This window comes from Puntigrus tetrazona, chromosome 7 (assembly GCF_018831695.1).
Source record: "Puntigrus tetrazona isolate hp1 chromosome 7, ASM1883169v1, whole genome shotgun sequence".
In the NCBI taxonomy this organism is placed as follows: domain Eukaryota; kingdom Metazoa; phylum Chordata; class Actinopteri; order Cypriniformes; family Cyprinidae; genus Puntigrus; species Puntigrus tetrazona.
In genome coordinates, this window is record NC_056705.1 from 15,266,562 (window position 1) to 15,291,339 (window position 24,778).

The following is a 24,778-nucleotide window of genomic DNA, read 5'->3' on the forward strand; positions in this document are numbered from 1 at the left end:
ACATACATTGTTAAAAAGGACGCGGATTAGTTTCAATCCTTTCTCTTAGTGGTTTCTTCTTCTACTAATGTGTTTAATACTTTTGATGTTTATTAAGTCATTGCATCTCAGGTTTATAAACTGTGATTTATTTATTTGTATTTATGTCCTTCTAATATTAGCTTACCAGCTCCATCTAGTGGGGTGCAAACTGACAGACACTTTACTGGTGTTGCCGCAAAATAAAATGTACACCGACAAACTATCGAGTCTTGTTTTTTTTCCGGTTATAAATCCCAAAAACACGAGGCATCTCAACACAAGAGCTAGATTATTACATGAGACATTTTAAGCCCAATAAAGAAAAGTTTTATTTCTCCAGGTAGTTAAGGAAAACAATATCAGATGCAAAAAAATATACCATTTGCTTTGCTTTTCTCTTCACTTTCACATATGTACACTTCTCAAAATCTGTGATATTTACAAAGGTGAAACAAGAGATGTCTGGCTTTTGGGGATTTCCAGTCTCCCGTGCTTCACAAATAAACCAGAAAGGAAAAAAAATAAAATAAAAATCTAAACAATAGTCTCCAAACTAATTCAAAAGAAAGAGCTTGTAGCATAAATGAGTAATCTTTACCAGTTCTCAGAGTTTAAAACCCTCAAACGCGTCTTGAAAACAATACTTACAACCATTCTACTTAAGGAAAGCTTCAGCAAAGCTCCTAAACCTAGCCTTCACATCTTATTAAACTGAAATCTTCCAAAAATTGAACACATTGAGAAAAAGAACACTATGTTGTGCAAGTAATTAAAGACCGAACAGTTGATAGCTTCTTCGACAAAGTACATGGGTTAACATACTGTACATTACCAGTATAATTAGAAGAAATTAACGTTTGAAATCAATAATTGCAACAGAAAAGATTCCCTGCTTAAATGACTTATAGCTCTTTATATTTGAACATCTAATACATGTCAAGTCCATTTGGGTGTGATTTCTGACATAAATTCCCAATTAAGAGGTTGTAATTCAAATGGTCTTATGATCATCAACAGGTAATTGCATTCAGACTAACACAGAACATCTATTAGTCTTCAAACAAAGGCATCTATCGCAATGAAAAAAAGATCAACTGGACAGTTCACTAAGAAATAACATTTTTTTAGTAACAACGGTGTCAATACAATCTCTCATAGCAGCTCTTTGGCAATATCAGGACAATGTTTTTTCTTGATTTTGAGCAGTTATATATATATCTATCTATCTTTTTTTACTTTTAAATAGACTCGTAATACCAAAGTAATCAGCACAGTATACATGTGTGAAAATGCAGTGTGGCTGTGTTCTCTAACTTTCCCAACAAAGAAAAAATAGCGCCACTTACTAAATACGCAAGCTGCTTATTTTAAACAAATGACAATTTGATGTGAATAAGAATAGTTTTACGCATAGTTACAAACGAGCCAAGATCAATTACCAGCTCTGGAGGTAAGAGATCAGTTCAAACATTATTTCTCAGTGAACTCGGTAATGGAGACTACTGACTTTAAAACATGTAAGGAGTAACTAGAAAGAGAGGGAAAAAATGTATTTTGAAACGGAAAATGGTTTTGGATACAAAAACTGGAGAACTGGGAACATTCAGAGCTTCGAGGGAACGATCACCCTCATCTAAGTGTCTTTTTTATGACTTGACCGTCGAGAGTCTCTGCATTTGTGGCAGTTAAATATGTCGGGCACGTTAGACTTCTTAATTTTGGCGCAAGAGAGGTGCACCCACACGCTGCACTGACTACATTCAATCATGGGCCGTCCAGCAAATGGTTTACCGCAGTAACAGGTGATCAGATCCCATGAATCATCCCCTATAAAGGAAAAGAAGCAACAAATTATAAAAGTTGTATTAAATTGTAATGTTAGCTTTTCATGAAATTATTTCAAAAATAAAATTAATAGTAATAATGTCATTTAAAGTCATCACTAAAATGATTTAGGAAAAAAAAAAAATATATATATATATATATATATATATATATATATATATATATATATATTTTTTTTTTTACATATACACACATATAGACATTTAATTTTTTATTTCTTTAGTTATTATTAAGGGTTATGAGCAATAGAGAACAGTTATTTTTTTTTAAATAAATACTTTATATTCCTTTGATTAACAGGAAGTAAAAAAAAAAAAAAAAATAAACATTGTAACATTAGAACTTTTGAATGGAGTGTAATAATGGCTCCCAAGCAGCAAAAACTGTTCCAATATTTTTAAAATTGATAAGAATAAAAAAGTTTCCTGACCACCAAATTGGCATATTAATGGGTAATGGCTGCTAAAATAAATAAATAAATAATAAAATAAATAAATAAATAATATATATATAAATAAATGTTGTATTTTATTACTGATGTACAATTCTGTAACAACACACAATATTAAATCCTTCAATTAATATTTATGAGCATTTTCAAACCATCTAAATCTTCCTCCGTCCCTAATAAACTCACCTGACTCCACCATTATGTCTTCATCCGCTATCCAGGTCTCTCCCTCACTGGAACTCATATCTGCCTCTCTGGTGGCTTCCTCCTTTTCTTCTTTCACCTGGGCCTGTAGTCTGCGCTCAGCTGCTGCTCCCTGGTCCAAATGCTCCTCTCCATGCCCGAGACCATTCTCCGAGTCTGTCTCGCTTTGGGCCGAGCTCTTAAGCTTCTTAAGGGCTTTGGACTGTTTGGGGTTTTTGCTGCGCTTGATCCTTGCACGCTTCTCTCCACCGCTGCTGCTGCTGTCACCAGCGCCTGAACCGAGAGAAAGACGCTTCAGCTTCTTGTCCTTTTTGCGCTCAGCTTTGCTGGCCATCTGTCCCTCATAGAAAGGGTCTTTTAAACACATTTTGTCCATCAGGGTGCTGTCAGAAGACAGCCGCCGCATGCTCTTGTTGCTCTTATTGGCACGAGCCTTGCGGACGAAAGTGTGGATGGTGTGCAGGTCCGACGTGCCGTGGCTCCAGTTGGGAGCCATGTTAGAACTCGCTCCACCTAAAACGCTGCCTTCACCTGAAGCACCAGAGCTGTTTGGAGAACTGGAGGATGCTGGGGACCATGGCCTTTCCTGTAGACAGAGACACACGTGCAAAGCGGCTCAGATGATATTTGGTCACGAAATAGCTGACATTAGATGTTCAATGGAGAAGATACACTGAAAGCACAGGCTAAATCATGTCCGTCTGAGGTCCAACATCCTGCAGATTTTAGCTTCAACAAGTCCCAAAATACCTGCCCGGAGGATAGTAATCCTGAAGACCTTGATTACCTTGGTTCAGGTGTGTTTAATTGTGGTTGGAGCTAAATTCTGCAGGACAGTGCCCTTCAGGAAGCAGGCAGACCCGAAGTAAACTATGTAAACCTGTGGTTCTCAATGCAAATCCTTTAACACCGCACATTTTGGACGTCTCCCTAATCTATTTAATGGCACCAAAAGCTAATTATCGGAACTACCGATTATTGGGACAGTTTTAAAAAAAAAAGTGCAAAGAAGAGCTTGGTTTGTTTTAAACTAGTTACATACTAAAAAGATACATCTAAAAAGTGAGCATGGTATGATGTATATTTAATACCTTTTTTCTGTATATTATTTCTACAATATAATTGTGTGATGAGAGATTTTTTTTTTTTAAATCTGATTTATTTTTAGATGATTATGATTCAAGTAATCATGGTTGAAGCAAATCATTAACATAATAAAACGTGTGTCATTAAACTCCAAAACACAAATACAGATTTTAAAAACTCCTGCCCAAAGCGATCAATGGGTGTCGAATTCATCTAATTCATCTCTGGAAACAGGATGTGTAAAAGGGCTTAATGCAGGAAACCACACCTAAATTAAATAATTCTCTATTCTTACCTCCTTTGGAGAAGGGATGTAACCAGCATACGCGAGAACAAAACTGCAAAACTTGTTGAAGTCCTCCACTGTCCTCTTTCTTCTCTCTGATGGCTGGACATGAACATCATTTATTAGCAATTTGGACAAGCACTGCCATCTGTAGGACGAAAATCTTATTTCCTTGTTTGACTTACCAGAGTCTCTGCTTTGCACTTCAGTAATGAATCTACGTAGCAAAAAGAGAGGAGAGAGAACAACATTAATTCGTTGCTTAATAACGGGTTTAACCGAGAAAACTTAGCATTTGAAATAGCTCGGTGCGGTTTTCATTTTGTACAAACCCGGTTACAGCGCTTTTTCGACGGTAAGCTAACGCGCTAACTGCTATTCTTTGCGACTCCCTGTTGATTGAGGCGTAAAATTCAAGTGCGCAAGTCACCATTTTACATCCAAACATACACGCGATTTAAGAGACTTTAATTTTGAAGAAAACTAAATTAATGTACTGACAAACACTATAAGCGAAAGCGGTGGAAAAGACGAGAAGACGCGGCAGCTTATGGCTTAAGCCTGGCTCTCGACGTCGAAACACGCCAAGATAACTTTTCTTGTTTGGGAACTCCTATAAAAACGTATATGGTTGATCATGATATAGTTACATTGACCAAAGCTGTGAGTGCTTAGCGGGAACAGACACCCTCGGCAATGCATTTACCACGACATAACAAAGACTTACAGTCAGGCAGCGAAATGCTATCACGCTAAGCAGTGACTAGTCTTTAACAAAAGGCAAAATGTTTGCTTTGAAGGACACTAAAATACCAGAGAAACAGCCGAGCTGCGTACTTATAAAACTATTAAACTGGCACCCGGTGAAAGGGTTTAATAGCGGCAACTCATTTGAAACTTAGCCGTTTTACTTAGCGAGGACAAAATGCGCAACGCTGCGTAACTGCCGTTGTGTAAACCTGCCCGTTAAATCTTTTGAACGAAAAGCGGTGGTTGGATATCAGGTATGTTTTAAAACACGTTCGAGTTACTGCTTAACAAATGGCTACAATCAACTTGAGAATTTCACTCCGTTGCACAAGATAGCAGCTCGGCTAATCCGTGCACGAACCAGCTCCCGTCGGCGCAGTAAAATGTCCCCTGCTTCGTTAACACTATCAAATCTTACAATGCGGTTGACAATGAATCGGGTTTACTTATGAAATCAGTCTGATAAAAAAGGGTATGCAAAGTTACTGCAGCGGTAAAGCTGCTAACAGGCTAACTGACTCTGCTAAAACTGAACGATGATGATGATGATGGGTGTTGCCTATCACAACATAGTTAAAGTTTAGATATTTGAAATTGAAGTCTTGGGGTTGCCTTACCTTGGTGTTCGGACATTATTTCAAGCATTGTCGCCTAATAAACTCGATCCTCTTCAGTTGGATGACACCGTGCAGCGTCAATCTTCGCCCGGCTTGGGCGCAGCAAGCCCCGGCTCACTAGCTATAGTCTAGTTAGCTGGGCATCGGAATGATTCGAACGACGATTTTACTTCGTTTTGCAAACTAGTCCAATTAAATATCGCTGGATCTTAAATCCCTGGACAGATTAATTAACTTAATTTCGGCCAGCAAGCAGCGTTGCAAAAATAATCCAGCTGGCAATTCAATTACCTAACGGACCACCAAGTAAAAAAGAACCAGTGATAAAACCAGGGATCCAGCATGTTTTCGCAACGAATGTTAGTAAACATACACTCCGAGCTCGCGCTATTATCCCTTTTCGACGAAGTGGGGGGAAAAGGACCAAAGTTGCTCAAAAATTACGTGTGCGTGTCGCCTCCGGCGCGCCTCACTAGAGTCGACGATGTCAACTGACTCCAGAAACCCCTTGCGGTCAAATTGCTGTTGCGATGTAAAATTTTCTCTTCAAGGGTTCATGGGAGATGTAGTTCAACAAATGAGATTTGCTGGCAGGACAACGTGGAACGCAATGACGAATAAACAACAATACCCACAATCCATTGCACTAAGCGTAGTTCTGCTATGTTCATGGGAAATTGAGTTTATCTGTTCCAATTCTTATGGCTTGTGTTTCTGTGTTTGTATAGTACAATGGTTTAAATAAAACCGGTACATTTATTAACTTTAATATTTCTATGCAGATCGTTGGACATTTCGATAAATATATAAGATCGGTAGTTTAACAGGCAGCGTTCCTGGTCATTTCATTTGCCACTGACGTATTACCATTAAACCCGTGGAAAGGCCAAGCTACTGTATTCACGAAATAAACATTTACTTGCGAAAGGGGGCGCTTGGCGGCTCACAAAGATTTCAGGTTACATTTACGTAGGCCTGGAAGGATAACAAAAAAACCTGCAGTAAAATATTTTAAAACGTTTTCAAAATTGACCATCAAAACGCTATAAAATGTCTAAAATATCTTTAAAAGTATCTTAGCAAAACAAGGCTTAAATGTTAAGGATGGAGAAATAGTGACATAATCATAAATACATTTTCTTAATTTGAAGTCTTGGTTTACCTAATAAGCATTTTAAATGTATTTTAGTTATTCCATTAACTATTAAAAAATATAATTTATTCTACGAATAAGTTTATTCTAGAAAAGTAATAAATAAATAAATAATCATTAATTATTAACTACTGGGACTCGCCTCTTTCTGAGCCACTGAGCGCCCCCTTTAGGAATTAAAAAGGATAACAGCCAATAGAGCATGAGCCGCTCTGCTGATTTCAGTTCACTGACCAAACCCCTTAACAACGAAATCAGCTACCGCTTCTACGGCAGTTTCCACCTTGAATACATCACACAGTACTGTACAGCCTTGACAGGGCTCTTGATCGCACAAGCATAAAGATCGGGCGAAGGCGCGTAGGGCTTTTTGAAGAAGACATGTCTGAGAAGGACCCCAAAACATCTCAGGACCTGACTGTTGTGGTGAGTATTTGATTTTTACCGAGATACAATACTGGGTCGTGCACTTACAGTCGCCTAGTGTTCAGTCACGCTCACTTCTCTAGCCGAAGTGAATTACCGTATAACGAGAAGCGCCGTTAACCGCCGCTGTAAGTCACCATTCATTAATAGCCCTGCCGTGAAGTTGCACTGAAAGATCGCTCGCTCTTGTGAGTTCAACGTACGTTCAAATGGTTTCTTTCGACGTCCTTCTACAGCTAAATTATATTAAAACGTAGATGGAACGTATTTTCAGAAGGGTTATATAACGAGGATTTCTTTATTTCAGTGTTGGGCATCTTGAGTGATTACACGATGTTGAGAGGTTTCCCTTGTTACTATGGTTTCAGTTCCACGCGTGGGCGGGGAGCATGCCCTTAAACTGCTGTTTTTACTCCTGTGTGGGAGGCCCACGCACCACCCACACCATTCCAGATAGATTTCATTTATGCTTTGTTGGACGCAGTGTTCATTCACAATTTTTTCCCGAGTTTTAAACCTGTTTGTTTGTTTTTTTCTTCATCTGTTCAGGTACAGACCTTACTGCAGCAGATGCAGGACAAGTTCCAGACCATGTCAGACCAGATTATTGGGCGAAATATCCTTCCAAATATGCATGTTTTTGTCAGTGTAAATGTGATTAATTCGAACTGTAGCTTAATTGAGCGGAATGCGCTAGCTGTGTTTTTTGTGTACACGCTCAAAACCTTCATTTATTAGGAGATTGTTTATGCTTGGGATGATAGCTTGTTCAGAATGACTTTTCTCTTAATTCTAATACTCGATGAGATGAGTACGCGAATCGATGACTTGGAGAAGAACATCTCTGATCTTATGACTCAGGCAGGTGTGGAGGAGTTAGAGGAGGAGATAAAAGTCACCGAGACCTCCGGAACAGCTTGAAGGCCACGACCGACACCATCCTAGTAAGTGTAGGTGGTGCTTTTGCCCCTTTTGAAGATCCTTTTCTTTCCAAGTTGTTACTATTTAGAAAGCACTTACAGTATTTTCTATAAATTGCAGTAGAATATGTATTTGAAGTTACAGTCAGCTTCAAGTTATTTGTGGATTTTATTTAGTTTCGTGGTCTTTACGCCATGTCGCTGTGTTTTGTTTAATCTTTGGTCTTTTCTCTTTCAGACTGCCAAGGAACACACTGAGGACCTTCTACTGCAGTATCAGAATTTTTAAATGAAATGTGAATTAATCCTTTTTTAAGTAATTCATTAAAAATGGTGCTTGCTTATGCGTATTACATAATATATTACATATTGTGAGGTTAAAACTATATTACTGGACAGAATATAAACAAATTAAAACTTGTTTTTGTATTTATTCATTGTAATCACAGGGGAAATCATGTGATTCCTGCATGTTTTGCTGATGATTAAAAACTCAGTGAAATGGCTCTAAAGTTGCTGTTTTCTTTCCCATGTCAATATATTTCTTATTTAAAACAAAACTCCAAATATATATATATATATATATATATATATATATATATATATATATATATATATACATACATACATACATATATATATATATATATATATATATATATATATATATATATATATATATATATATATATATATATTATTTATTTTATTTATTTGGTTAAAATTTGCCTTTAATGTATTTAATTAGAATGCATGTCTACTTTTAAAAGGTCTTAATTTTAAAGAACATGCAGCCAGATAGTTATGATATCTACCAGCAGGGGTTAACTGGGTCATGTTAATCATGCATAATGTTGACCCCCTGGATACACCACAAGAATGGGCACAGTTCCAAAAGCTTCATTAACAACTAATGTTGAGGGAACCATATTAGCCAAAATGTTTATAGATTTCTGGTATTAGAGTAAGTGACATTTTCAAGCCTTATTATTGCCTTTTTATTTTAATTTGTGACAATAGATGATCAAACCAAGTTTGAAAAATGTAAACTTAGCTAAAACAAATCGTTGATGAGCCATCATGACTTATGAAATTTGAAACTGTTTTATAATCAAGTCAGTTGTACTGAAATTTGTGGAAGTGGCTAATGTCATAATGTGTGTACAATGTATGTGTTGTCAACCGACATAGCATACACAGTTTTGACTAAATATGTTTTTATAAATCTTTTAGTCTAATTTGGAACAATTCAACTCCAATCCAAAATTCTGTCAAGCTAACATGGGATGTGTTTTTGTGTGAAGTGTACATGAGTTATGTCATTTTGACATTTCTGAATATTTCTGTACATTCTACACTGATTGTTTGTGTCATGGATGACTGTAGTGCTGAATGAATTGTTGATTTTATTCATTTTTATTTTTTTGGTATTTCCAAATGCTTTCAACAGAGAGATCTCGGGTAATATAACACATTGAACACATGTCTTAATACAACTACAAATATCTTAATACTTAACATCTAAATAAAATAATTATAAAGATATACTTATATCTACTTGCTCTATTCTTATACTTATATACATTTTTTTTATTTTTATTATACTTATGTAACTGTTACTATATTATACTTTATCTCTGATAATATTTTAAAACAATTGTCTTAACACATATTTATCTAACACAAATTCTAAATATAAATGATGCCACTTCAAGGTGCCAGGCACTTCTAGACGGGCAGGGAGTTTTCTGACTCCACGACCTGAAACAAAAACATAAATCAGTGTTATTTATCTTAATACGTGACATTTGGAGCAAACATGAAAAAAAAACAACATTTAGCAAATTCTAATCTTAGTACCATAAACCAGTCATGGAGCTGCATATCCTCCAGAATAGGTCTCTGCTGGGGATCCAGCTGCAGACAATCACAAATCATCTGGCAGCATTCTGGTCAAAAAGTTGAGAGATGATTACAAACTTGTATGTTCCACTTTTTTATAATCAAGTTTCTAAATAGTATACATTCATATTTGGTAATCCACCTCTTTTTTTTTCTTTGATGAAGATCTTACCTTTTGACAGATCAGGTTCGGACCACGTATTCTTGCTGATCTCTTGCAGGTCTTCGTCGTCTGGATAATAACCACACACCATAACGAACAGCAGGATCCCTAAAGACCAAACCGTTGCCGGCTTTGCATAGTAGCTGCCGTTGCTCCAGAACTCTGGTGGACAGAATATTTCTGTACCTGGAAGAAAGGGGTTTGGATATTTAATGCATTTCTACAGCGTGTGCAGCTAGATGTGTTTCCGGGAGCTAAACGACCTGCTAGCAAATGGTAAAACTTACCACTGTAGGTCACATATTCAGTGTCCTTCATGAGCTCGCCGCATCCAAAGTCGATCAACTTGACCTCCAATGTGTCTGGGTTCACCAGGAGGTTTTCCATTTTGATGTCTCTATGGAAGACCCGCGCTGCGCAGCAAATGTTAGCGGCCTGAACGACCTGCAACATAAAATGTCGTGCTAGCCCCTCTTTGAGCCTTTCACGGACCTCCACGAAACTAAACAGACTCATGCTAGGCATGGGTCGCTCCAAAACCATGACATAGTTGTCCGGGTTGTCCTGCCAATCCAGGAGTTTGATTATGTATGGAACGCTGGGGTCCTCATTGGCCAAGTGTAAGGCCAATCTCCAAGGGGAGGCGACTGGGATGGCCAGGCTAAAAGAAAGCATGATGTTTAGTTGAAGGCGGTTTCTTAGATTTAACGTGATATAAGACGTTCGAAACTGAAAACAACGACTGAGAAGCAACATTATAAAGAGCACAGGCTATTCACAATTCTGATATATGGCATATCTGGAGTCTTTTCGGCAATCTTCACAGCCACCTGTTCAAACAAAGCTAGAATAGTCAATTATCAGGTGCACAGAGATCATTCCAGTCACCAATACCAAACAAGTATGGAAAGTTTCATACGTAAAAACAAAAAAGGAAGCAAAAAATGAAACCTTAAGGCCATCCTTGCGGCGAGTCCTGCATATACACAGCCACCGCCTCCTTCACCCAGCTGGGGCCCAAATTCGTATTGCCTGAATACGTGATCTATTTATAAGATAAACAAATGCAGTTAGCAAAAAATACGCATTCTAGAATTTCTACTAACAATTTCTAATATTCATATATTTAATATTCGTACTGTTGTCTGGCTCCTCCACTTCATTGTCTTCAGTGCGATTATCCCGCAGACAAATCTGATCTAAAGAGGGGAACACACGAGTAATATGAATAAAATATCGCATACTCAAATTACAGTACCTTTTAATTACATTACATGACTTTGTTTCTGAATTAAGATTATGGACGATTTAGACAGTGCTATCTTAAGTATGTGAACAAGTGATTTTTTTAAATTGTACACAAAAACATTCCCTAATTAAAGAATCTCCCTTGAATCAAAATTTCAATCATCTTCTGTGATTGTACCATCATTAAGTCTCCGATACAATGCCGCCTCCTTCTGGCAGACTTCCTCAGCCTTAGCCAGGTTGTATTTCCCAGCTTTTCGGCGGAAAAAGTGAAGAGGACGACATCCCCAGAACTTTGGTCTCCCTGCCTCTTCTCTCCCTATCTCATCGGCAGCAGCACCAGGCGTCTCATCGTGAGGATGAGGATGGTGTTCCGGCCTGACGGGGGAGTATTTGAGCAGCACACAGGGCTCGGGTTCGTGTGCATGCTCCCGTTTAAACGCTTTCTTTAGTCTTGAAAACAGCCCCATTACAACAGGTTTTTTTTTCCACTCAGAAAAACACTACACTAAAACTTCAACCAACAAAATGAGTTCTAAATTCGAATCCTTTAAATAGTAGGGCGACACGTTCTAAAAGTTCGGTGACGTCACAGAAGTCACGCGCTGATTTTTTTTTTTATTACTATTTTTGAAAAGTACAAGCATTATAACATAGATACAATTATACATACATACAAAAATAATACTACTACTAACAAAAGAATGTACATTCAGATTTGCCAGGGTTAACAAAAAAACATAAAACAATAAGTGTACATCTTAAGACACAAACACTCTCAAAAAGGATGTGTTAATTATTAACACATTTCTTGTGTTATGGCTATTTTAACACATTTTGTGTCATTTTAAGTTGATCATGTGTGAAAAATAAAAAGAGCGAGCGAGCGAGAAACAACACACTGTGTCCAACACAACATGTGTTAGCTGTCATCCAATCACATTGCTGCTTCGTCACTCCGCAAGTTGAGCAAGTTCGCGCTTCTTTTCCAACGGTGGATGACTTGGATGCACAAATGTAAGGTACTTGGATTTATTTGTTATTACAAATTGTCAAATGTAAAATTGCTATTTTTTCGACGGTCAAATGTGAGACCGTGTCGAACAGAATAAGCAACCGCGTCTGATAGTTAACGTTAAGTTAGTGCGTCACAAATTGTTTTGATTTCTTCTCATAAACATTTTGTTTTGTTGTTTTTTTTTTCTCGATTTGTTGTAAATTACATGTCTGATAGAATGCTACAGCTAGTATTAGGGGGATTCTCTTAACGAGTTAGCAATGAAAGCGGTGAGGCTTTGTCAATCTGTCGCCTCTCTTTCGTTAAACAACAGAATGTAAGTTATTGTTGTTTTGTTAAATGCCCTAAATAGTAACATGATTTATCACGGTAACGTTAAAATTTTATTCACATTCGAGTACTCTATCTCAAAAAAGGTGTGTTAATTTGACTATTTTAACACGGTTTGTGTCATTTTATGTATGTGATTGACACAAATTGTGTAACTATAACACACTGGTGTGTAGAAAATGGGCAGGGATAACACAAAATGTGTTGTCCTTAGCTAAACACAGAGGTGGGTTAAGAAAGCACACAGGTTGTGTTGTTTTCAGAGAAGGGACGGTCAGTTATTTTAATGTCAGATTTCGAGAGTGTATCTTTGTTATACGAGACAAACAGATTCTGTTTTTAGAGCTGTGTACTGTAGCATACTATTTTTACTATTTTTATGGCAGAAGTCGTAGAAGTACGAAATTCAGCAAGACTCTTAGTTGAAGATGGGCAGCCTATTTGTCAGAGGTATCGGAAGTTTATGCTAATTTGACGTTTTCGTAAATAAATAGATATTCTTCATTCTCACACTGCTTGTTAAATACTGTTTTACATTGTGAATGTGAATATTATGCTTATATATAAAACAGATTTGTGTTTTTGTTTGCCGTTTGCAGCTTCAAATGGAGGAGACGCCAAAAACACTAGTGACTGTATTACTTGATGAAAAGGAGATATGCAAAAACTTCAGCATCTCAAGAGTGTAGCAGAAATAATTGATGCTTCCAAATGTCTCCTACCATGTGCTGCAGAGTACCACAGAATTTTGAAATTTAATGCTGATTTTAATGAATTTATTGACACTGACCTAACTGAAAAAGTGGAAAACAAGGATAAGTTTCATGTTTTGTTTAAGTCAATTCAGAGAACTGGATCACAGGCATTGGTATGTAATTTCACTTGTAATATATAACTAAAAATGACCTGTGTGTCATGTATATAGATTCTAGAATTATTGTACTTTCCTTAACCATTAAATAATAATATTGATTTCACTTATTTGTTTTCCTTTAAGAATGGAAAGGGGATGCCGATGCAGCCAGTCCAAGTCATCAATAGAAAGTATGTATGTTCAAGGAGGACTTAAGAATAGAATACAAGTAATATGCTTGAAGTTTTTTTTTTTTAAGGTTGCACCAAAGAACATACCAGAACCTGGTTCAAGTAGTCAACAGAAGGTTTGTAAGTAAGTGCTGAAATAACAGCACTCTGTTCACTATTTGTATTACTCTGTTTGACTTTGTTTGCCCATTCCAGAGAAAATTTGTACATTTTGCCAGTTCATGTTGACAAGTGTCTTCATAAGTGAGTTTAACCAGTTCATTCAAAGATGCAAATTCATTCTGAAACAGTATAAGGAAGTGACTTTGAGTAAGTGAATCATTAACTCATCTAATTAGAAATACTTTGTGTCTCTTATATTTCCAGCGTCAACGTAATAGAATTGATGTAGACACTCTGCGAGCACTAATTGAAAGCAAAGGTCTGAGTATATTGAAGGATTATGAAGCTTCAGGAATGCTTTCAGAGACATCAAGAAAAGTCCTTGTGAAGATAGGTGTCAGTGCGTTGGTGGAACAAAGTGGATTGTAAGTTTACAGTTGAGATAATTTCACTTTTGAAAAAAGTTGAATTATGTAATTCCATGTTTTGTCTTTATTTTACTTAGTTACCCTTGTAATGATGAGAAGCGGATGTTGGCAGAAAGTGTAGTAACACTGTTTCCTTCTCTGAAGATCAAGATGGGAGAAGAGAATGAAGGATTTGTAAGTTGTACTTATTCAAACACAAAGCTCACTTGTAATAAATGCAAATGGAATAGTAAGTGTGTAATAAAACGAAAATTTAGTGCACATTTTTTTAAATGACCAATATTAGAGTTTCTCAAATAGTAGATACACTCTGCTAGTTTGCTTGTCACACATCATAGGTTTTTGAGTTACAGTTGTTGTCCTTCCTCTCATCCAGGAACATTTCTATGACCCAGTCTCCCACAGTGGATTTATTGAGATGAGACTTAGAAATCTACGGAGGAAACTTTGTGATGATCAGCGTCGTTACCAACGCAAACGTAGTCGAATCAGTGATTTGTAAATATAAGTAAGACATTAGCCTACAAGAGTCAGGTTCAAACAATGTTTCATTGGAAATTGGGAAGTCCATTAACAGAAAAAATATCCGTCCCAAATGATTTTCCAGTCATGGTTGGATCTTTGGAAAAAAAGTGTTCTGTTTGTTGAAAGCATGAAAGACTTTGGCTATGAACTTGACACATGTAGCACTGTTCATGTTTCTCACTCTGTTAATGTGTTTGGTCAGACATTTCAAACTGGTTGTGTACTTGCTTTAAACCGTGACTGAAGAGAAGAGTATCTCTTTGGTGAAGTTCTACGCATAGTTCCACAATGTGAAAAAGGAATTGTTTTAGTTTTTCTTAGAGTTTTATCACAAATGTATTTTCACACACACTTATATGCTTATGTAGTCAAAAGAACCAATGAATACAAAGTTATGAATTTGAGCAATGCTGCTGATATAAAACCACTTCACATAATTTCTTGCAAAGAAAACCTATTTGTAAATCCAAAATATAAAATTGTTTAAAAATGTCTGTATGCAATTCCGATGACATGTGAATATGATGACATGAAGCTTTAATAAATGTATAAATTAAAAAATATATACATTTTGTATTGCATTCATTTTAAATGGTCAAAAATAGCACATTTATGACACAAATTGTGTGATTTATGACACATAAGTCACTCCTGTGTTAAGAATAATAACACACTGATTGAGTTAAAAGTAACAAAATGTGTTGTCCTTAACTAGACACACAGATGTGTTAAAATATAACACAAGTTTGTTTTGAGAGTGTAGAACCAATTATAAATACATACAAAAATAAAACTACTGCTAACAAAAGAATATACATTCAGATTTGCCAGGGTTAACAAAAAAACATAAAACAATAAGTGTACATCTTAAGACACAAAGGATGAATACAGGGATACAGTTTTCATAGCTTTTACATTAGTAGAGGTATTTATAGGTTCCATATATTTGTCCAAATCAATTTTAACTGAGGTTTAGAGCCAGTAAACTTTTTGTTGAATGTGAATATGAATTTTAGCTAACAGAAATCACAAATTAATTCTCTAATATTTAAGAAAGCATCTCTTAAACCAAAATAAAAGTCACTCACAAAATAAGATTGGATGAATGCTAAAAATCTGATGAAAATGTTTCCGTTATACAAAATGTTCAGATTCCATAAATAATATCGCTGTGGAGAAAAAGCTTGTATATGAGGGACAAGAGCATCTTTTTATGAAAATGAGAAAGTTTGATAGGGATCTTTGAAACATTACAATTACAAACGGTAGAAAATTCAGGCCACCAACTTTAGAGAAAATATAGTCTGGGATAATATTACAGAGTGAAGAGGGACCTTTGAGAAACATTTTGTTGTTTAATGTAGCAAAGTCCATTCTACCCCTGTTTTGCTGGATTCATTAATACTGGGTTTTTTTTTGAAAAAAAAAAAAAAAGAAGGGAGGGTGCTTTGAAAACCCTTTCTCTCAAGGTGAGGTTAATTGTAGTCTAATCCAATGTAACATTAGGTCTATTAACAACGCAAATATAATAATCTGTCTTTTAAGCAAGTTAATGGATGTGACATCATGAAATGGTTTTAAACAAACCGTGTATAGCAAATTATTCAAAATAATTCAGCAGAGGCAGGGATGCATGGACCAGGGGCAAAATCTCACACTATATGCTAACGTTTAACTTGTAATTCCTGTATTGTAGGTTTTGTCGATTTTAAGCAACGTTAGATGTTGTCAGGATAAATCATTGCAACCTGTTCAGCTCACAGACTAAAGCGTGTCCAACGACATTTAACAAATCTTGTGAAGACATTTGATTGCCACCATTGCATTTTTCAGTCGTATAAATGGCGATCGGGGATGGTTCAACGTAGCGCAACGAAGGAAGAAAAAACAGGCTAACTTGTTTATCCAACCTTTCTTATTTTTATTGGTGTTATAGGTTTCTTATTGCTGTAAAGATGGACGCGTTTAAACGACGTAACGTTATATTAGAAAATAAGCTAAATGCGCTTTCATCTTGAACATGAATCTGAGTGTAGTCGTATAATTGGCTTGACATGGGTCAAATTGCACAATTAACGTATTATTGTTGCTGTTTTAATTTCTCTACTTCAGGCAACTTGGATTAGAAACTGTGTGGTATCACTAGAAGATGAAATGTGAAACACATCTCTGCCTCTATTGTGGGTTGCAGGGCCATTATCGCTCACAGTGTCCAGAATTGAAGGGAAACGCCCATTCCCGAGCAGAGGGGGGAGAGCTGTCTCGGGAGTAACTCAGTTAGTCTCTCCAGTAAATATGGGTCTTTTTCTTTTCCTGTCACTCTCAGGAACGGTAATAAGTCACACCAGCTGCAAGCTTTAGTTGATTCTGGGGCTGCTGGTAATTTTATGGACATTACTGTTGCTTCCCATCTCCAGTTACCTGTTAACCCTCTATCCTCCACTCTGGAAATCATATGCCCTGTGATTGTTCTTGAGGACCTCAAGTCCATAGATCTCTCCCGAGTTCCCTCTGAATATCATCTTTTATGGTCTGTGTTCTGCAAAGAAAGAGCCACTGTCTTGCCCCACAGACCTTATGATTGTTCTATCGAGTTGCTGCCTGGTTCATGCCCTCCTCGTGGTCGTATATTCTCCTGTCCTCACCTGAGCAGAAAGCCATGGAGAGTTATATTAAGGAGTCTCTTGCGGCTGGGATCATTCGGCCGTCCACATCACCCGCAGGAGCAGGGGGTTTTTTTTGTTGAGAAAAAGGATGGTGGACTCAGGCCCTGCATTGATTATAGGGCTCTCAACCTTATCACGGTACTTAATCGCTATCCCTCCTCTTATGACTTCTGCGTTTGAGCTGCTTCAAGATGCCGTGATCTTTACTAAACTTGACTTGCGTAATGCATACCACCTTGTACGTATTAGGCCAGGGGATGAGTGGAAAACTGCCTTTAACACCCCTTCAGGACACTATGAGCACCTTGTTATGCCCTTTGGCCTCACTAATGCCCCTGCTGTTTTCCAGGCCCTTATTAATGACGTGCTCCGAGACATGCTCAACAAGTTTGTTTTTGTGTACCTTGATGACATCTTAATTTTTTCAAGGTCTCTTTAAGAGCATGTGAGTCATGTCAGAAAGGTCTTGGGACGCCTCCTAGAGAACCACCTCTATGTGAAACCCAAGAAATGTGAGTTCCACACTACGAACACTCCTTCCTGTTCCTGGGCTTTGTCATTAAGCCGGGGCAGGTTCAGATGGATCCCAAGAAAGTGAGTGCTGTACTGGACTGGCCAGTTCCTACCTCCGTTAAGGAGGTACAAAGATTTATTGGGTTTGCAAATTTTTATAGAAGGTTTGTTCGGAACTTCAGCTCAGTGGTGGCCCCTCTCACTGCCCTTACTAGAGGCAGTCTCACTAAATTTAATTGGAACCCTGAGGCCGAGGCAGCCTTTCTTAATCTCAAGCATTGCTTCACGTCTGCTTCTGTTCTGTCCATTCCTGACCCTGAACTTCCCTTTATTGTAGAAGTAGATGCGTCAGATGTTGGCGTTGGAGCTGTTCTGTCCCAGAGAGGGAAGGATGACAGGCTGCACCCATGTGCCTTTTTGTCCCATCGGCTGAGTCCTGCTGAGAGGAATTACCACGTGGGGGACCGGGAACTGTTGGAGGTTAAGGTTGCTCTGGAGGAGTGGAGGCACTGGCTTGAGGGGGCCAAACACCCTTTTCAGGTGCTGACTGATCATAAGAACCTGGAATACATCCAGCAAGCCAAGCGTCTTAATCCCCCGCCAGGCACGGTGGTCGCTTTTTCAACCGATTCAATTTTATTTTCTCCTTCCGACCAGGCTCTAAGAATCTTAAGCCAGACACACTGTCTCGAGTCTATGCCTGTGTGTCCCAAGAAGATGCCCCTTGCCCTATTATTCCGGCAGCCAGAATTGTGGCCCCTGCGTTGGGCTCTGGAGACATCAGTGCACGTCAAGCCCAACTACGAGACCCGGGTCCTGATGGAGGCCCAGAGAACTGCTTGTATGTCCCTAAGTCTGTTCGAGCTCAGGTTCTCAAGTGGGCCCACACTTCCTCATTTGCTTGTCATCCTGGGATCACACGCACCCTTGAGTACCTGCAAAGGCGCTTCTAGTGGCCTACTGTTAAGACTGACGTGGCAACCTTTGTCAAGGCCTGTCCCGTGTGCAGTCAAAACAAGACATCTCATCTTCCCCCTCAAGGTCTCCTATACCCCTGCCTATTCCTCATCGTCCTTGGTCACATCTCTCTCTCGATTTTATAACGGATCTGCCCCCATCTCAAGGCAATACTACTATCTTTGTTATTGTCGACTGCTTCTCCAAGGCCGCCCGGTTCATTCCCCTACCTAAACTTCCCTCCGCCAAAGAGACTGCTCAACTTATCACTACCCATGTGTTTCGAGTGTTTGGCATCCCTCAGGACATTGTGTCTGATCGAGGACCCGAGTTTTCATCCCAGTTCTGGAGCGCATTCTGTCAGTCTCTGGGGGCTACAGTTAGTTTATCTTCAGGCTTTCATCCTGAGTCCAACAGAGAGGCCGAAAGAGTCAACCAGGATCTCGAGTCCACCCTGAGGTGTATGGTACACAGCAATCCCTCATCCTGGTCCTCTTACCTGATTTGGGCTGAGTATGCTCATAATACCCTCCGTTCATCATCTACCGGCCGTTCACCCTTCCAGTGCCAATTCGGCTATGTCCTACTCTCATATCAGACGCTATAGGAGGGTCTGGAGAACTGTCCGGGCTAAACATCTCCGCACGTCTGGCCAGCGCCAGACCCAGGCCAATCGGAAGCGAAGAGCAGCTCCTTCTCTGCACCAGGCGTCTCTTATGTTCGTCAAGTTCGAGGGTCCCGGCAGTATCTTGTGGACTGGGAAGGCTACGGTCCGGAGGAGCGCTCCTGGGTTCCCGCCAGAGACATCCTAGATCCTGAGTTGATTTGAGAATTCAGAGCTCAAAGGGGCAAAGCTGAGGGAACGTCAGGAGCCGTTCCTAGAAGGGGTCCTGTCCTGTCAGGATTTGTAATCTGCCATGCCTTATTTTCGCCACTTGATGGTGACAATTTTCCTGTGTTTCGTTCTCTCAGCTAATTAGGTTTATTAGTCCCAGCCCTGTCTAGTTAGCTTCCCTATTTAAGTGGCTTTCTTTTTGTCATTTGTGCTTGGTTATTTTTGCTTGCTGGTGCCCTTTTGGTTCATGTGTAAGTTCTCTTGAATCATCTCTTTTTCTTTTAATTTTTGTCCCTGGGCTTCTGACTTCCTGATTTTTTTCTGTCTACTCTTGAGAGAAGTAATTTGCCTTTGGAGTAGTTTTTGTTTGGACTGTTTTGTTTTGCCCTGGAAATAAAAGATATTCTTCTTTTGACTTTTGTGTCTTGCATTTTGGGTCCAACACTTCGGTGGAGAGTATCTTATTACGGCGCTAGAGACCCATGTTCAAGTCCCGCTTCTGACAAATAAATGTTTCGCTAATGAAGCTGTTTTCTGTTCTTTATTTTTCTATTTTTTTTTTTTTTATTAAGAAAACGATGTAAGAGTTGACTTTGCACTTTAACCAGAGAGTGAAATATTGGCACTGTAGTTAATTTTTGAACTACTTAATGAATGGGATATCTTGTAGCGTTAAATTGCAGTAACACTACTCAGTGTTGAGCAGTGTTAAATTTTACTCCAATCTCAGTTCATTTTACTCTGAAAATTGGACACTTTTAAGGGTCATTTTATCACCAAATCTGAGTGGGACCAAATACACTCGGTCCAGTGTTGAATTGAACTCTTAAAGAGTTGTTTTAACACCAAAATCTCTTGTTGATAAGGCTCTTTGCAACCAAGAGTTAAACTTCTTTTGAGTTTTCGCTATTAAAGTGTCAATTTACTTCCTGTTATTTTATCTTCATTAATTAGAATTCCTAAGTATGTAACTTGATCTTTCACTGGGATGTTGCATATAGAGCCCCCCATTTTGTTGCTGTTCGTACTCGCTACTTGCTTCGCTATCCTTGCGTATTGTATTTGTTTTGATGTTTGTCACTTGCCACCGTGAGTATTGTTTTTCGTTCCTTTCCCCACACTGTAAATCCTCACGCGTTATGTGTTATGATGGACAGGTAAGGACGTCACGTGACATACACTACAACACGCAGGATTCTGTCATCGTCTAGTACTTTAGGTTGTGGCCGCGTGCCACCCCATGTGCTCTTGTTTTGGCTAAACGAGTGTAGTTTAGTTAGGGCGTCTCGGACGCTGAAAACATTTTCTCTCTGTATATTTCTGTTTCTAGATAGCTTAGGGGAAATTAAGTAGCTGCATGCTGTTTTTGACTTATTTTCTTTGATTTAGCACCGGCCTCGTCTCTTCTTCCCGTTCCCTCCGTCTCGTGTATTGTTCATGTAAATAGTGTACATGTGTATATACATTTTCCTTTTTTGTTTTGTCACCTCCAAACTTTCAGTATTTAATGATCACAAACAACAACAAAAGCATTCTCTTGTACTTTAGTTTGCTGAGTTTTTTTTGGTCCGGCACACCGTACACGCACTCTTTACTGTCTGTCTTTTTAAATGTTATATACCCCAGTACCCCTAGACCTACGCCGTGAGGTCGTAACAATAACAATCTTGACATCTTGTAAAGTGTTACCATTTTCATATACTCCTCTTGGTATGTAATAGAGTGTTTGGTATTTAATATCTTAATTGAATTAGTTTAATGCTGTTTATGGTCAGCAGGTTGTCACGTATTTGTTGTTTTCATGTATCATGTGCTGTGTGTGCCCTACCTTCAGTTAACTGTCTAACTGTATTCAGGGTGTCGTGTTAATTATGTCAATTACTTTGTGTATATAGTTCCTGTTTATTTCAGTTCAGTTTGTCCGATCTCGTTATATTCAGTTTGTTTGTAGAAGATTAAAACTGTTAATGTCATATTCTCGTCGAGTGCTCCTTCCTTGAAACACACCGTGACACAGGTCTATTAATGGGGAAAAAACTTTGGATGTAGTCAACCTGTAAAAACTGTGCTCATTTATGGCTGGGACGTGGTGCTTCTGTTAATCGTGGTAATGTGACTACTGAGCAGCAACTACATGAAATTTTGATGTGATGTTTTCTGTGTTTCTATAAAATTTTTGCCATTTTATTATGCCTACATGTAATCATGCTTGGCTCCTATTCCAAAGATGCAGCACTGGTGATTTAACTGATTTACCTTAAGCAGGGATTTCATATACGGAAAGAAAACCTTTGAATCGCCTGAATTGCAATATATATATATATATAGTTGGCATCACAAAGAATACATCAATTGTCCGCTTTATAATCAAGTCAGTTGTACTGAAATTTGTGGAAGTGGCTAATGTCATAATGTGTGTACAATGTATGTGTTGTCAACCGACATAGCATACACAGTTTTGACTAAATATGTAATTTTATAAATCTTTTAGTCTAATTTGGAACAATTCAACTCCAATCCAAAATTCTGTCAAGCTAACATGGGATGTGTTTTTGTGTGAAGTGTACATGAGTTATGTCATTTTGACATTTCTGAATATTTCTGTACATTCTACACTGATTGTTTGTGTCATGGATGACTGTAGTGCTGAATGAATTGTTGATTTTATTCATTTTTATTTTTGGTATTTCCAAATGCTTTCAACACAGAGATCTCGGGTAATATAACACATTGAACACATGTCTTAATACAACTACAAATATCTTAATACTTAACATCTAAATAAAATAATTATAAAGATATACTTATATCTACTTGCTCTATTCTTATACTTATATACATTTTTTTTTTTTTAGATTGTTTTTTTTGTTTTTTTAATTATACTTATGTAACTGTTACTATATTATACTTTATCTCGGATAATATTTTAAAACAATTGTCTTAACACATATTTATCTAACACAAATTCTAAATATAAATGATGCCACTTCAAGGTGCCAGGCACTTCTAGACGGGCAGGGAGTTTTCTGACTCCACGACCTGAAACAAAAACATAAATCAGTGTTATTTATCTTAATACGTGACATTTGGAGCAAACATGAAAAAAAAAAAAAACAACATTTAGCAAATTCTAATCTTAGTACCATAAACCAGTCATGGAGCTGCATATCCTCCAGAATAGGTCTCTGCTGGGGATCCAGCTGCAGACAATCACAAATCATCTGGCAGCATTCTGGTCAAAAGTTGAGAGATGATTACAAACTTGTATGTTCCACTTTTTTATAATCAAGTTTCTAAATAGTATACTTTCATATTTGGTAATCCACCTCTTTTTTTTTTTTTTCTTTGATGAAGATCTTACCTTTTGACAGATCAGGTTCGGACCACGTATTCTTGCTGATCTCTTGCAGGTCTTCGTCGTCTGGATAATAACCACACACCATAACGAACAGCAGGATCCCTAAAGACCAAACCGTTGCCGGCTTTGCATAGTAGCTGCCGTTGCTCCAGAGCTCTGGTGGACAGAATATTTCTGTACCTGGAAGAAAGGGGTTTGGATATTTAATGCATTTCTACAGCGTGTGCAGCTAGATGTGTTTCCGGGAGCTAAACGACCTGCTAGCAAATGGTAAAACTTACCACTGTAGGTCACATATTCAGTGTCCTTCATGAGCTCGCCGCATCCAAAGTCGATCAACTTGACCTCCAATGTGTCTGGGTTCACCAGGAGGTTTTCCATTTTGATGTCTCTATGGAAGACCCCGCTCGCAGCAAATGTTAGCGGCCTGAACGACCTGCAACATAAAATGTCGTGCTAGCCCCTCTTTGAGCCTTTCACGGACCTCCACGAAACTAAACAGACTCATGCTAGGCATGGGTCGCTCCAAAACCATGACATAGTTGTCCGGGTTGTCCTGCCAATCCAGGAGTTTGATTATGTATGGAACGCTGGGGTCCTCATTGGCCAAGAGTGTAAGGCCAATCTCCAAGGGGAGGCGACTGGGATGGCCAGGCTAAAAGAAAGCATGATGTTTAGTTGAAGGCGGTTTCTTAGATTTAACGTGATATAAGAGGCGTTGAAACTGAAAACAACGACTGAGAAGCAACATTATAAAGAGCACAGGCTATTCACAATTCTGATATATGGCATATCTGGAGTCTTTTCGGCAATCTTCACAGCCACCTGTTCAAACAAAGCTAGAATAGTCAATTATCAGGTGCACAGAGATCATTCCAGTCACCAATACCAAACAAGTATGGAAAGTTTCATACGTAAAAACAAAAAAAGGAAGCAAAAAAAATGAAACCTTAAGGCCATCCTTGCGGCGAGTCCCTGCATATACACAGCCACCGCCTCCTTCACCCAGCTGGGGCCCAAATTGCGTATTGCCTGAATACGTGATCTATTTATAAGATAAACAAATGCAGTTAGCAAAAATACGCATTCTAGAATTTCTACTAACAATTTCTAATATTCATATATTTAATATTTCGTACTGTTGTCTGGCTCCTCCACTTCATTGTCTTCAGTGCGATTATCCCGCAGACAAATCTGATCTAAAGAGGGGAACACACGAGTAATATGAATAAAATATCGCATACTCAAATTACAGTACCTTTTAATTACATTACATGACTTTGTTTCTGAATTAAGATTTTTACTGTCAGGCTTGGCAATGAGGCCTACTAAATCCCTTCACCGGGAAAGTGAGAATGGGCTTATGTCAGTAAACTTACCCTTGTCCAGCTCTTCCACTTTGTCCTCTTTATTCAAACTAGCTGGAATGTTGACATCCAGTTGTTGGGGACGTCCTGCTCCAGCAGTTTCTCTAGAGCAGGAGGACTTCAGAGACTGGAGGGTCTTGATGATCATGGATCTCGACAACAACACATCCCTGTTGTCGAGAAGTCTGACCTACAGATGGAATATTAATAACGAAGTGGAAAAAATGCTCAGTAACAATTATGGACGATTTAGACAGTGCTATCTTAAGTATGTGAACAAGTGATTTTTTTAATTGTACACAAAAACATTCCCTAATTAAAGAATCTCCTTGAATCAAAACTTCAATCATCTTCTGTGATTGTACCATCATTAAGTCTCCGATACAATGCCGCCTCCTTCTGGCAGACTTCCTCAGCCTTAGCCAGGTTGTATTTCCCAGCTTTTCGGCGGAAAAAGTGAAGGACGACATCCCCAGAACTTTGGTCTCCTGCCTCTTCTCTCCTATCTCATCGGCAGCAGCACCAGGCGTCTCATCGTGAGGATGAGGATGGTGTTCCGGCCT

General features: G+C 38.3%; 2 protein-coding genes and 1 long non-coding RNA gene across 4 annotated transcripts; 2 read left to right on the forward strand and 1 right to left on the reverse strand.

Moving 5' to 3' along the window:
- Positions 1–325: 325 nt before the first annotated feature.
- On the reverse strand, positions 326–5,769 carry phf23b (PHD finger protein 23b). Its single transcript, XM_043244721.1, has 5 exons — positions 5,261–5,769; positions 4,079–4,110; positions 3,903–3,995; positions 2,504–3,107; positions 326–1,848 (listed from the first exon to the last, which is right to left on the reverse strand). The coding sequence occupies exons 1-5, from the start codon at positions 5,286–5,288 to the stop codon at positions 1,655–1,657; spliced, it is 951 nt and encodes a 316-aa protein (XP_043100656.1). The 5' UTR covers positions 5,289–5,769; the 3' UTR covers positions 326–1,654.
- An 871-nt stretch (positions 5,770–6,640) lies between these two features.
- On the forward strand, positions 6,641–8,265 carry hsbp1a (heat shock factor binding protein 1a). 2 transcript variants are annotated; one of them, XM_043244723.1, is made up of 4 exons: positions 6,641–6,839; positions 7,389–7,455; positions 7,639–7,789; positions 7,998–8,265. In XM_043244723.1, the coding sequence occupies exons 1-3, from the start codon at positions 6,795–6,797 to the stop codon at positions 7,758–7,760; spliced, it is 234 nt and encodes a 77-aa protein (XP_043100658.1). In that variant the 5' UTR covers positions 6,641–6,794; the 3' UTR covers positions 7,761–7,789; positions 7,998–8,265. The 2 variants fall into 2 exon arrangements, with proteins under 2 accessions (XP_043100658.1, XP_043100657.1); XM_043244722.1 differs by having other exon boundaries at positions 6,643–6,839; positions 7,639–7,783.
- A 5,273-nt stretch (positions 8,266–13,538) lies between these two features.
- Positions 13,539–15,002, forward strand: LOC122349767. Its single transcript, XR_006251494.1, has 3 exons — positions 13,539–13,991; positions 14,072–14,168; positions 14,371–15,002. It is a non-coding gene; the product is annotated as an uncharacterized LOC122349767 (long non-coding RNA).
- Positions 15,003–24,778: the final 9,776 nt, after the last annotated feature.